Source organism: Falco punctatus, assembly GCF_963210335.1.
Source record: "Falco punctatus genome assembly, chromosome: 5".
Classification (NCBI taxonomy): Eukaryota; Metazoa; Chordata; class Aves; order Falconiformes; family Falconidae; genus Falco; species Falco punctatus.
Window position 1 is genome coordinate 62,488,415 of NC_137584.1, and position 13,131 is coordinate 62,501,545.

Here is a 13,131-nt window from a genome sequence, read left to right on the forward strand (position 1 = left end):
AAATAAGCCATTTGTTCAAGATAATTCTGTATTACGAAAGAACTCATCTCACTGTGTACCAGCAAGACCTCTGCAGCTCTGAATAAACACTGGACAAGGAAATGGCATATTCTAGTCTGTTATACCTTAAGTCCTCAATGGAGAGATCCCTCCTTTTAAGCATCACTGGCAACGTTTCCCTCAATTTTTATACTTGTCCTATTGTTTAGAAAAAGCCTATATGGATATAACCTAAATCTGCCAGCAGTTGAATTTTCTATGTGTGATTATAAACTCATTTATTCCTTTCCTTTCTCCACTTTTACAGGTATACTGCTGTAGACAATGAAAGCCGTCGTTCAAGCCATATGTGAACACAGACATTTGTTTTACAAACTATTAATCTTTGGCAAACCAACAGGCAGCTATCGTAACGTATTGATCCTGCTAGCTGTCCCTTAAATAAATATAATTAGAGCTTCCTGGGTTAGGTTTAAACTGATATTAGCGAGTCAAAAGACCTGTAAATATTAATCTACACTGACCCCTCCCTCCTGCCCACAGGTGCCAGCTTCACACCATTCTCCAGACGTTTCATAATGGGAAGCTGTCCTGGGGAAAGAACTCAGAGGGTGACACACAAGCAAACAAAATGAGACAAGTGTTCTGGAAATGGTGTTTTGCTGCTTCACATGAACTTGAACAAATCATCTGCTGTTGTAAATCAGTGCAGCTCTACACTGACTGTGGTGAGGCCATACTGGAAGTCACTAGCAAAAGATATACATCATCCTCTTAAAACAAAATCAGTGTCTTCACGGAGAAAATTGGTACTTAAAGCTACAAATTCCAGACATTGAGATATGCAGCAACACTGGTTATGGTACCAACAAAAATTGGTGTGCTACAAATACCTTCCAAAGGGAAGTTAAAGTAAGACCTTCACTAAGTCTCAGAAGTTATGTTATTGTACCTGGTTAAGCCTTTTCCAGAATACACAGAGTGGTAGTACGCACTGCTTTCTTTAATGCCAATTCCATAATAGTGATACCTGTAGAAAAAGAAAAAAAAAAAAAAAGAAAAAAAAAAGGAGAGTGTCAAGTAAAGCAAACTGTCAAATTAATTTTCAATGCTTTCTGAAAACTTTTCTTAACAGTGTCTGTCAATTCCTTTCACTGACACGGAACAAAATCTGGTCTCATAGAAAACAGTATTGTCATGATTTAATGCAAAATTCAAGGATAGGATCTCCTTTAAATTTAAAATACTTTCTCTCTTACAAGAATGTAGCTGGAACAGCACATGTCCTAGAAAACATGTTACATCTCTTTTCCCTAATGTGCATCCTCTTTTATTTTACTTCATTTGTTGAATGGGTCCTAGGTTTGATCTACCAGGTTTATTTTATCAGGCTTACGTATTTAGACAATCCCACAGAGCACTTCCCAGCTGAAAGTAACTTGTCACTGTAGCCTATGTAAGGTAGTGTTCAGCCTCTTATGACTAAAAATGCTACCACTTCATTCATTCATTCTTCTCTCAGGCTGCAGGCTGACCAATTCTGAATTATTTAGCCACGTAAGCAGTTGTCACCCACATTTGTCTCCTTTGCTGCTGTCCTGGAGATTATTGCTCCCAAATAGAGCTGGAAGAAGGAAACACGTGCCTACAGTTCAGGCTTTGCAGTGCTGAGCCCAGTAACTTAATCAAAGACACTAAAGAAGGTGGGCTGGTGCTAAGAAAACTGGCTATGCAGTAGAAAACTGCTTTCCACTGATTTTGCTACAAAAGAAGTGACCTTCAAGACAAGGGCAGGAGAGCAAGCTGGGGGGCAGCCCTTTCTTTACCCGTCATAGCAAAGTTTGCTTGAGTTCATCTATCAAAGGTGATAGGCCTTGTCTAATAAACTCCACTCAACAGATTTAAAAACTGATTTGTGTTAAACCAGATTTGTCTAAGGATGTTATGTACAGTATACTCAGGTTTATTCGGTTTTTACTAAAATTAGCTTGAAAATACCCTGGCAGCTGGTTTAACTGAACTGGTTCAAAGTAACACTTGCAGTTCAAGTACACTGCAAGTAAACCAAGACTAACAGAGAGGCAACACTTTGCATTGTATTGCACTGATTTCTCTGACACTTCTCAGAAGTTTGAAGAAACACAGTCTTAAGACACACACACAGCAAACAGTTTATAGAACACATAAACAAAAGGTTTCAGCTCATCTCTGCTGTTCCTGGTGATGCCCATTAAAAAACGCCCACAATCTTACTGTTTGGTTTTGTATGGGATAGTCACAGAGAAGAACAAAAACCTCAAATGCTTTATATTTACAGACCTGACTAAAGGCATTAGATACAAATGATATTTAAGAAAATGTTCATTAGGGTGATATATTTGCTTAGCCTAGGTAGCTTTGAAAAATCTCAGCTGAAATAGTCATTCTGTTTCTGGACAGTCTGTTGCATGCATTCGGGATTATACAGCCAAGAAACGTGACAGAACGTGCCTGCTGTTAAAACATCATAGCTTTTACTGCTTGCCTGAAACTAAGTCTACATAATGCCACTAGGTCGCAGTGGTACCTGGCAACCCACAGGAAGGCCAAAAGTTTCTCCGTTAGTTTTCTTGCCCTGTAAGTGTATTTTTCTGAGGGATGGTGATGTGGTGAACTGACCATTTTTAAATAGCTGTTAATACTCAGAAGCTCAGACATAGGACCATCTACTCATAACAGTTCCCTTTTTATCCATTAAAGTCAGCATTGGCTGATCAAAGCAAAGTGACACACGACACCTCAGGGTGGTTTAGGATGCCAATGAGATCTTTCATTAAATGTCGTAACATTAGACTGTTGTCCTTCAGTTCACATACAGTATTGTGTCACTTATGTTGTGAGCTACAGTCCTGAAAGTTTTCAGTGGCTACTTTTGGCTTAGGAGTATTAAACAGATAGACATGGTCCAAAGACCTAGATCTGGAAATTCCTAATATTTGACAGATTTCTGACACAAATGCTAAAGGCATTAACATTTTTCTTCTTTCATGAGAATGAAGTAATTTAAAATATGACACAAGAGGTATTGAAAATATACGTGTATGGATTCTTTGAAATAACAGCATTTACTTAGTCTGGACATTGCAAAGGTTGTGCATTGAACAGCATGAAAAACAAAATAGAGCTCTGACTGCTTCTTTTATAATGTTATCTGCACATTTGTTATCAGCCACGTAAGCAAGCAGTTGCCTCTATCTCATTCCAACACCCTAATTCTCCCAGTTTCAATCACATGCCGTCTCACCACAGATTCGGAATTCCCTCCTGCTGAAGTTAGAGCGGGCCAGAGGCAAGGAAAAGCATTATTACTTCTTTACAAAATTAGCATTCAATATCCAGGTTATTCAACATCTAATTCAATATCAACATACTTGGGCTAGAAACAGGAACTGTTGTATGATTTGGATTGTCAGGTTCTAGTGGTAGGCAATATACTTGTTCTTTCTCTGGAATGCCCCAAGATACCAGAATTTACCGTTGTGACATTTTGTTATGTAGAGAACAGATAGTTTCAGTACCTATTCTGTGTGTATTAAAGGCATAGCAGTTATCATTCTGCTTTCCTTCAACAATTTGCGTAGTTGAATTTTTAGCATTAAAAGATACAGCTTTCCAGTCATGACACAAAAGCAATTAAAAAAATTATAATCTGCAATTTTCAAGCTCTCTCTGGCATACTTCATAGAGTAATAAGGTATGAAGATTTTTATTCTCTCACAGCCAAAGTCATTAGCTGAATAGCTTATTTTAGGCTCCCTGTTGAGAGCAGTATACCCATCCCAGACACACTGATAACATCTTTAACCTACAATTTCAAGTCCTTCTTTCTGTCTCTTTATATGCATATCTGTATGTGTATGTGCATTATATATGCACTTTACTATTTATATTTCTATTTTATAATTAACAAAATTAAACCAGCAACCATAAGGAACTTATTCTCAATTTCTGTAACAAACCTTTTAAAAAACAAGCTGAACTGCTTTCCTTTTTTAAATTCAGTGGGTTTTTTGCAACATATGTTCCTATGCAACTAGTAGCCCTGATTTTAGCATACACTGACACAAATGATAGCTGATAAGGAAATGATAGGCTTAAGCTGTTCAGGGACTCGCAATAAGTTGTTATCACAGGGCCAGCTGCCATATCAGTTTTATTAACCCACTAAATCACTCCTAATAAATAATATAATAGTTTTCAGACATGATGGATAAAAGTTAAGATTCATCATTGATCAAAGTCTACAAATAAATTAAAATGTAACTTGAGCTCAAACAGTCTTCTATGTGTATGGACTGAGCAGTATGTACATTTTCCTGAATAGCTGCTCCAGGTAATTCATGTACTGAGAAGGTTGTAACTGAATTCTAGGAGTGAGCATAGTGTGTTCAACATTACCTATGCAAAGAGGACCTGCTGCACAGACAACTGTTGCTTGTGAAATACTAATCTAAGAGAGCAGTTTGCAGTATTTGTTGTGCTGCATCTTCTTTCACTCAGCAGGAATACAGAGAACTTCCCCTACATTCAGCAATCTGCAGTGATTAGCATGGGCACCGGAGATGAATGAACTTTGTTAACAAAACCATGTCCAATGTATTCTACCTTCTCGGCCAAATATTTAAATGAGTGTTTTAGTACTGACACTTTTGTACAAATGCGTTGTTGAATAGAAACACAGAGAGAGATAGATTCTGACCCAAAGTTCGAGGATTTATCAGACCCATTTTTAAGTGTCTCCTCTGCCTAGAAATGGAGATGACAAATGCTGCTTGGAATCAGACAAGGAACTAACATTTGTGTATCTCACATGTTAGAACAGCACCTGTATCCCACACCTTAGAGCAGGAGTGCTTTCTCGAATCTAATTCATGATCATGAGAATGCTAGAAAGAGCTTGGCCTTGTCTCAGTGTGGGAGAAAAATAATTTCTTGAAGTGATCTTGAAGGTGATGGAAAAGGGAACTGATTTTCTTTGCTTTCTTCTGACCACAGCCAGGCTTTATTGACAGATACTGTGTATGTCTGCAATGTCCAGTAAGGCACTTTATTCCTGAGGAGTTAGCTTTTCTTTGCAATGTAAGAACAACGGTACCATTGGAGAGTAATTTTCTTTTTCATTTCACATTTTTGCAGCATCTGGCTGAGAGGAGTCCTGAACAATGGTCAGAGCTCCTAGGCAATGCTGGCATATGAAACGTCACTGTCAGGAATAGTTAGTACTATTACTGCTCCTACTAACACTATCTCAAAATAATGATAGCAACAACAGAAATAAAACAATTTCACTACACTGCCATTCTTAAAAAAATAGGATTTAGTTGCTAGTATGAAGTGTTTCTTGCCAGTCCCAGTAACCCAGCTTTGTTCCACATTTAGAGTCCATGCTGACATAAAAGCAGAGGGTAACTAGTAATTTACTGAAATTGATGAACAGTCCCTTAATTTGCTTATTAATTTAATGGAAATAATTCTTTAAGTTATACTGTATGACTGCTACCTGGTGAAAGCAGAAATTAATTCACCCCGCAGTGAATCTATGGTTCTGAGGTCAATATGGTCCACAACGTCAGAGATAGATAAACAGATAATCAGAGCTCATTATTTATACTGCCATTTCTCTATGACTACTCGCTGCTGTATTCCGTCTCTGAACTGGAATTATTGTCACCTGTGCCTTTTGTGAGGCCCTTTTTTGCACAGCAAGATCAATGTAAATGTATCTTAGTGGAAATGAGAACTGCAGAGGAAAAGTCTGAGAAAAACGCTGATGAAAAAAAATGAGGAGAAACAAATGCCAGATGTTCAAACAAAACCTGCTGATGCCTCATCCCTTTGAGGAAATTGTTCAAGAACAGTTAATCCATATGAAAATATGGCACATAATACCACCAAGGTCAGTAGGGATATGGGATCTGCTGAAGAAATGTTGGGCATGAGGTATTTCTGTGCTAATACTATTAAATGTCTTAGTGAAAAGGGGAATATGTGACACGTCACAACACAATTAATTTTGTAGCTAGATTCCCATGTCAAAAACCAGATTTGATACATACTCCTTTATTCAATAGAGGTTGACTTACTGTGCTTTAAATTATACAGACACATGATATGTTTTGGAACTTTGGATCCTGAGCGGATCTTGTTTATCAATTCATTAGGTATGTCACAACAAAAATGTAATGACCATTGGGGAGACTTTTCCCTTTGTATTATCTCATTCATTGTAACTTGAAAGGGGTTCTCCAAATACGTTGGATCATGAACCTGACTAAAATTTAACCACGGCACTGATGAATTAGTAGATTGTCAAATATTCCTGTGCAGATTATGAATGCCAGATCTCCTAAAATATTAAACAAACACCAGCAGCAAACATCCATCTGCAGAGCTAAGTCTACATCAGCTCATGCCCATAACCATAGCTGAACTTCACCACAGCAAACAATACATGAGATCCCTCTTTTTCCCTATAAATAAGCTTTCTAATAGGAGCTCTCCTCAAAACCCCTCTATTCAGCATCTATAGGTCATCTACAAAAAGAGAAATGAACTTCAGTTCCAGTTTTTCTCAATACAATGCAGAATGCGTACTCTCTCCTGAAAACAATCCATGGGTTATGAATTTGTAAGACTGTGACAGAAACTATGCAAGAACAGTCCTCTGTTAAGAAAGGAAAAATATTCTATGCAGGCTTTATTTCCTTTGGATTGTATTTTTATCAATCATTATTTAAAATAAATAATTGTGACATACTCAAGAAATAGAATGTCTTTGCAAAAATTTGGAATTGAGATTCTTCCCCACCTTTGCTTATACTGCAACAAACCCTAAAATTCATAAATGACATCTACTATGCTTCAGCAAAACTAAGGTGGAATCGACTGGCTATTTCTTATATTTCTAAGGCAGGAAGAAAACCAAGCATAACAACATGAATCAACCCCCCAAAATTATAAAAGTAAACAATGCATCTTTCAGACATTCCTAGTATATTGCAAAGCACTTAGGAAAACCAGTGTCTTGCAGGTTTTTTCCTTTTCAGTCTCCTTTTGTTTTGAGTTTTACTTCTAAATTACTGAAAGACAAGAGTAACTTTGTCTTTCAAGACTAAGTCATTCAAAATAAAAAGTTTTCTCAAACAAACAGAATGTTTGAGCTTCTTCCATTACTACCAGTATTCTGTTTTCTTATTCATTAGCAAAATGTTTCCTTGCTGGTTTTCTGGATTTTAGTTTTGTTTCAGTAAACCATCAACTCTTTGTGCTTTGTTCTGTAAGTCAAGATTATTTTCACTAATCTTATCTAGTAAGTACAGAAACACATGTGTAATTTAAGCATGAGAAAAATCCTAGGGCTACTCACATATTTAAAAGCATGCATAACCTAAAATATAGTCATTAATAATAAATGTTTAATTTCTGGGTATACACAAAAAAATGGACACAATACCTATCCTAATTTGTTCCTCACAGCAATGTCTTATTTTTAGGAAAAACTATTTTGAAATCAATAGAAATATACAGATAAGGATCTGGTCTAAATGTGATTTGAGATTGAAAACCATTAAGTTTTTGAAAAGTTACTTTAAAAGAACAAAATTATTTAATTAGTCCTATTTTATGTTGAATGGTATGGGCATAATATTTAGGTTTAAATATTTTTTTAAGCCAGATATAGATAAACACTGAAGTAGCAGTTGAAAGTGCAACACTCAGAAAAGCTCAGAGCCAGTCTTGGTTTCAGGCAATACAGAGAATTGTTGTATTTGTGACCCTCAAAACAAGGATAGAAGTTTCCTAGAATTGCCTAACTCATAGCTTGACACTAGTAATATCCTAAAGCATTATTTTAGCTTCTCTACATTCCTTACATCAATACACAACATGGTTTTTCATTTCCTTAAGTAGCAGCATTCCCCTATTAAAAACCAAAATAGACTGGGGACAATTTATCAGTCCTTCCTCAGCAGTCTTGGTATCAGGACATAAAAGGGAGGGTGAATGGAAGCGAATATGTTGTTACATTGTTCACCATAGTTTTACACTAACTTTATCATGGTCAAAAGCATAATGCTAGAACCAGAACTAATAAAGATTTCATCACAGGTGATATATAATTATCTGTGATTTATACCTACAGCCTAATATTGCACAGATCAAATATACAAATTAATTGGATACATTATTAATGAAATGACTGCACTACAGGTTGTGTACATTTCAGAGTTTTTATAAATTATCCACAGCAAAGAGCAGATGTATACCTTCTTCTTAATTTAATACAATTCTTTTTTCTAGTGTCTTTAAAATAATCCATATTGTTATGTAGAGAACACAATGAAAGTTGTTAGGTTTGCAAAAGACAAATAAAAACATTGCACGTTATTTATAGAAAGACAAGCAGCTGTAAAAAAAGATACATGTATTATATGATGGTTTTCATATATAACATTCTGACACACATTTTCAATAACCGCATGGCTCTAAATATAACAAGTTTTAGAAGCTTATTCAGTTTTATTTTAGAAATTGTGCCTGCAGTAATATTTTCATACTCAAACTCTATCAGTTTCATCATGTCCATGGAAGTTACCACTTGCAGTTTGTCATCTGAACAACACCCCTGCCAATTAGTATATATTATGGAGACATGGAAATACATGTCATTTCTAGAACGTATTCTATACATGGATACACAGACAGTTGCGCCTTACTTTGAATGGCCCCTTGTTCCAAGCCGCCTTGTGGTAAGGAGAGGGAATTTCTGGCGAATGGTCTAAAAGATAAAATAACTATTAACTTCTAACACTGGTACGCTTTCTTAGCAATCCGTTAGTAGGAAAATGGTAGCGTGAATATATGGTCTAATGTAGTCCATGGATAAATACTTGCGATACTTATGTCACAACATAAACAATTAAGCATGGTTTACACTGCAGGGGTCCTTCCACCACCATCCATCTTGCTTTGTATCTCCGCTATTCCCATCCATAAACTCCTTCCCACCCTTCCCACCTGTTCCTCCTTTCTGTTTTCACTTCTACAATTCAAAATCTAGTTTTCTTCACCAGGATCCTGTTACATTCCCTAAAGTACAACTGTATCTGTTTCTTCAGCTATCTAAACTGAACCAGGGAAAGCAGTGCCCTCTAGCTATTCTTTATTCAAAGTCAAACAACTGAAAATAAATTCATTTTTTATTTGAAAAGTGTGATCTGAAGGTTAAAGCAAGCAAATATTTACCTCACAAGTGCTTCTGTGTCCTCCGCTATCAAAGAGCAGGACAGTCTTAAACTTATTTATGTTTACTGAAACCCTGTGAAAGTTTCTGTTAGCTCTATGCTGCACATAAGGAATTCATGTTATGTCATTTAATCTAAGTCAAGCAAAACATTCTGTCACTGGAGTCCTGAGATGAGATTAGTGCCCTAAAAACATCCTACTCTTCCTGTAAAAAATTACGCTTATGGCAAAAGGTTTATTAAGTAAAATAATAATTCAGTAATAGAGACAGCTCTTAGATACATCTAATAGACAGATCACTGTCAAAACAATGTATAAATGGAAAGCTATTGTCTTCCTCGTTTATACTGAAACTGCGTAATGAAAATTAGATATATACTTCCTCAGTATATCCAATTCAAGAGGAAAAAATTAGTAAGTGAACATTTTATGAACAAGATTTTAAATCCATTATTATTATTTAATTAAATTAATGCATTTTGCCATGTATGAACAATGACTAGATCAACAGTGTTTAAAAAAAAGATGATCCCTGAAGCATTTTTGGTTTCCTGTTTCACTAACTACTCAGGATTTAATTCGGAGAGTTCACATCTCCCTTTCATTAAATGATTTCAGGATTAATTGTAGGGAAGGGAAGAAAAGAGGATGAATCAACAATTCTTCATTCAGGAGCTCTTTGTGTTATTAATTTTTACTCCCTTTCTTGTATTGCTCCTTGTGTCACATCTCACTTTACACTGCCTTTAGTATAATTAAAAGTGTCTTGCATGTCAGATCTGGTTTTGTGGAAAGAACCCTATTAATGTCACCATCAAAAAGGAAAAGAAAAAAAGCTCTCAAAGAGAATGCCTTTTTTTGTATGAAATAACAATAAATCAAAGGGAATTTCAGTTTCATTTTCCTAAAGCTGATGTCATGACATCCCTTCATATGGAACAGTGTAGTTAGTCTGATTCCATGTACATTAGCAGTAGAAAACGTGAATTTGAGAGGAATTTTGACACAGGTGTTCTAAACTGTGATTCTGTCAAGGAATTAATCTAGCAAATTATGAAGGCATTTATTCTTTACCTTCCCAAAAGTTGCAGCACAGGCAGGTTCCAGCTTCTCTTTTCTGCAGAAGTCTAAATAATGTGCATAAAGGATGCATCTTGGTAAACAAACTCCCTCACAGACAATATAGTTTTCTTCCAGCCTGGATAGAGAAAGAAACTGACAGAGTAAGAAGCAATATGCCATGTCTCCCGATTTTATTTTCCTCCTGGGGTTTGGTACTGCCCTCTTTTTTTTTTTAATTTTACCAAAGAATTTCACAAGAACACACAGATGGGTTTCTTCTGAACAACACTTGGTGCTTAGGTTAGTTGCAGAATACAGAAAACCTGGGACCAAGTCCCTTTTCTTAATGAGTCTTTTTCAATGTCTGGACTTTTAGGCTTTATACAAATAATTAAATTATCAACACCTAAGAGCCAGCTTTGCTCTGAAAATAAGAGCACTAACTAGACTATGTAAGACTTGGGTCTAAGACTGTCCTTTGAAGAGAATAGGGGCTTGAACTTGTATTTTTGTTCCCACTGTATCTTTAACACCTGGGCTAACGCCACTTTTCTTCTAGTTTTGCTTTTTTATTTTCACACTGGACCTGAACCTGTTTCTTTACCAAACCACACTGAAAAGCAAAGAATTGGCTTTTTTCTGAAGGATGTGCATTTTTGTGTAGCTTCCCAATCAGTTTACAGAATACAACTGTTTAGTGACAGTCATTAAAGTAAAATACCAAAAACTGAAGCAAAAAATGGCTGCCTTTACTTGAACTGAACTCTTGGCAACAGCTGGGTATCCACTGTTGTCCTGTTTCTTTTCTTTATCAGTTTACACTATTTGCTACTCCTGGGATGGTGTGCAATAAATGTATTTCTTAAATTACATAAATCTGTAGGAAAATACCGTGTAGTAAACACTGCATACTGAATAATTTTGCATTGACTCACCAGACTCAAACCCTTACAATTTATACTCAGAAGTCAGATGTAAACTAGACTAAGAAACTGGGCAATATAGATTGCTCTCGTTTTTCAGTTAGATGGAAAAGTCTAGATTTACAGTCTGCATTTGGTAACTAAATTCCCATTTAATACGGCTGCATTCCCCCCTAACTTCAACTAATATCTGCAGAATTTGACTTCTTATTTGGTTAATTCTTGCCCAGATAAATGAAGTAAAGTTAGGGCTTCCATGGACGGTAGAATACAATGCAAAAAAATATAAGACAGTGAAAATCTAACAGTCATAGCCTTAACGGATAACTAAAACATCCATTCACAAACGTGATGCTTAAGTAATGTTTCACTTGTACATTTTTTCAATACATTTCATCGACAGCCATGTACTGTGAGAATACTGTGACAGCCTGTGACTGTGACAGAGATTTCAGTTAACAGATGAACCTCTGCTAATTTAAAAAATTCAGAAATCTGGAAGCAGACGTCGTTATTTGTAGGCGAAGCTTTACGGAAAAAAAACCCACAACTAACAGAACACCCCAAAACCTCACAAACGACAAATGTTTCTAGAAGAATGGGAGAGATAACCCTCCTCGCCGGCTCGCTCCGCTGGGGCCCGGCGGACACCCCGCCCCGGAGCCGCCGGCGGCCGCGCAGGGCAGCGGGGCTGCCGGCCGGAGCCCTACCATTGCAGTGTAAGCTGCGTCTGCTTCTTCTTGTCCTTCATCATCTGCGTGACGCTCTTCTTCGTAGACGGGCTCCGGTCCGCGGGTTTTAGTGCGCCGTCGCGGGTATCTGCATCTTCTTCCGAGGAGAGGCCTTCGATGTTAAAGTGTGTTTCTGAGCGGCGGGGGGGGGGAACAAGAAGAAAAACCCGAGGGCATCGTTACGGCCAGGCAGCACGCCGCCTCCCCCCGACGCGACCGCGGCCGCGCAGGCACCCGTTTAACCGGCCGCCGGGTCCGCCGCTGCCTGAGGGCCGGGCCCCGCCGCCCCGCGCCCGGGCAGCCGCACCCGCCTCCCCTCGAGTCCCCGCCGGACCCTGAGCAGCAGCGGCGCTTCTGGCGCCAGCCGCGCCTCGCCCCGCCTGCCCGCACCTGCCCCGCCGCGGGCTGGACGGGAGCGCTGCCGGCACCCCGTCCCTTACCGGACTTGATGCCGGCGGGCAGCGCCGGCTCCGGGTGCCCTCTCTCGGCGCCCGCCGCGGCACACAGCTCCTCCTCGGCGTAGGGCAGCAAGCCGCGCCCCACCAGGTCCGCGTAGCAATCCTCCTGCGCGGCGGGGGACGCTGCCTGCGCGGCCGGGAGGCGCAGGAAGGCGCCCTCCGGCTCGGGTCCTTTGGCCATTCTCCTCACCGGCACCTGCTCTGCCCCGCCGCGGCGCGGGCGGCGCCCATGGGCGGCGGGAGGGGACGGCGCAGGACGGGGCGGCGCGGCGGCCTCAGGGCGCGGGGGACGTCGGCTGAGGCATGGGCCGCGCCCGCCGTTTCTGCGGGGCTCCGTCACCTCCGCGGGAGACGGTGTCTGCGAAGCGCGGACGCCGGCAGCGTGAAGGGGAGGGAGGAGAGGCGATGCGGGGGCGGCGACGGCGGGGGACAGGTGTGCCCTACGGCGCCGTCCAGGGACACTGCATGGCTCCCGTGCGGGCTGAGGCGGCCGAGCCCGCGGGGGCCGCTCCCTCCCTCCCGGCAGCTCCCCCGAGCCTGCGGAGGGGGCTCTGCCGTGGACGGGGTCCCGGAGGTCGCTGTCGGGCGGCAGCGGGGAGGTGTCCCCGTTCCTGCCTCCCGCCCGCCGCCGCGCTCGGGCGGGCCGGGAGGGGCGGGGCAGGGCGGAGGCGC

General features: G+C 40.0%; 1 protein-coding gene across 1 annotated transcript in view; it reads right to left on the minus strand.

The window, feature by feature from the left end:
* The window catches only part of RFX6 (regulatory factor X6), a 74,567-nt gene extending 61,448 nt beyond the window's left edge, over positions 1–13,119 (minus strand). Inside the window, exons 1-5 of the mRNA XM_080389702.1 lie at positions 12,442–13,119; positions 11,981–12,134; positions 10,360–10,483; positions 8,757–8,818; positions 953–1,030 (exon numbers count right to left, since the gene is read on the minus strand). Of these exons, the coding sequence (XP_080245828.1) occupies positions 953–1,030; positions 8,757–8,818; positions 10,360–10,483; positions 11,981–12,134; positions 12,442–12,640 (617 nt within the window). The 5' untranslated portion in view covers positions 12,641–13,119. The remainder of the gene's footprint in view (positions 1–952; positions 1,031–8,756; positions 8,819–10,359; positions 10,484–11,980; positions 12,135–12,441) is intronic.
* Positions 13,120–13,131: the final 12 nt, after the last annotated feature.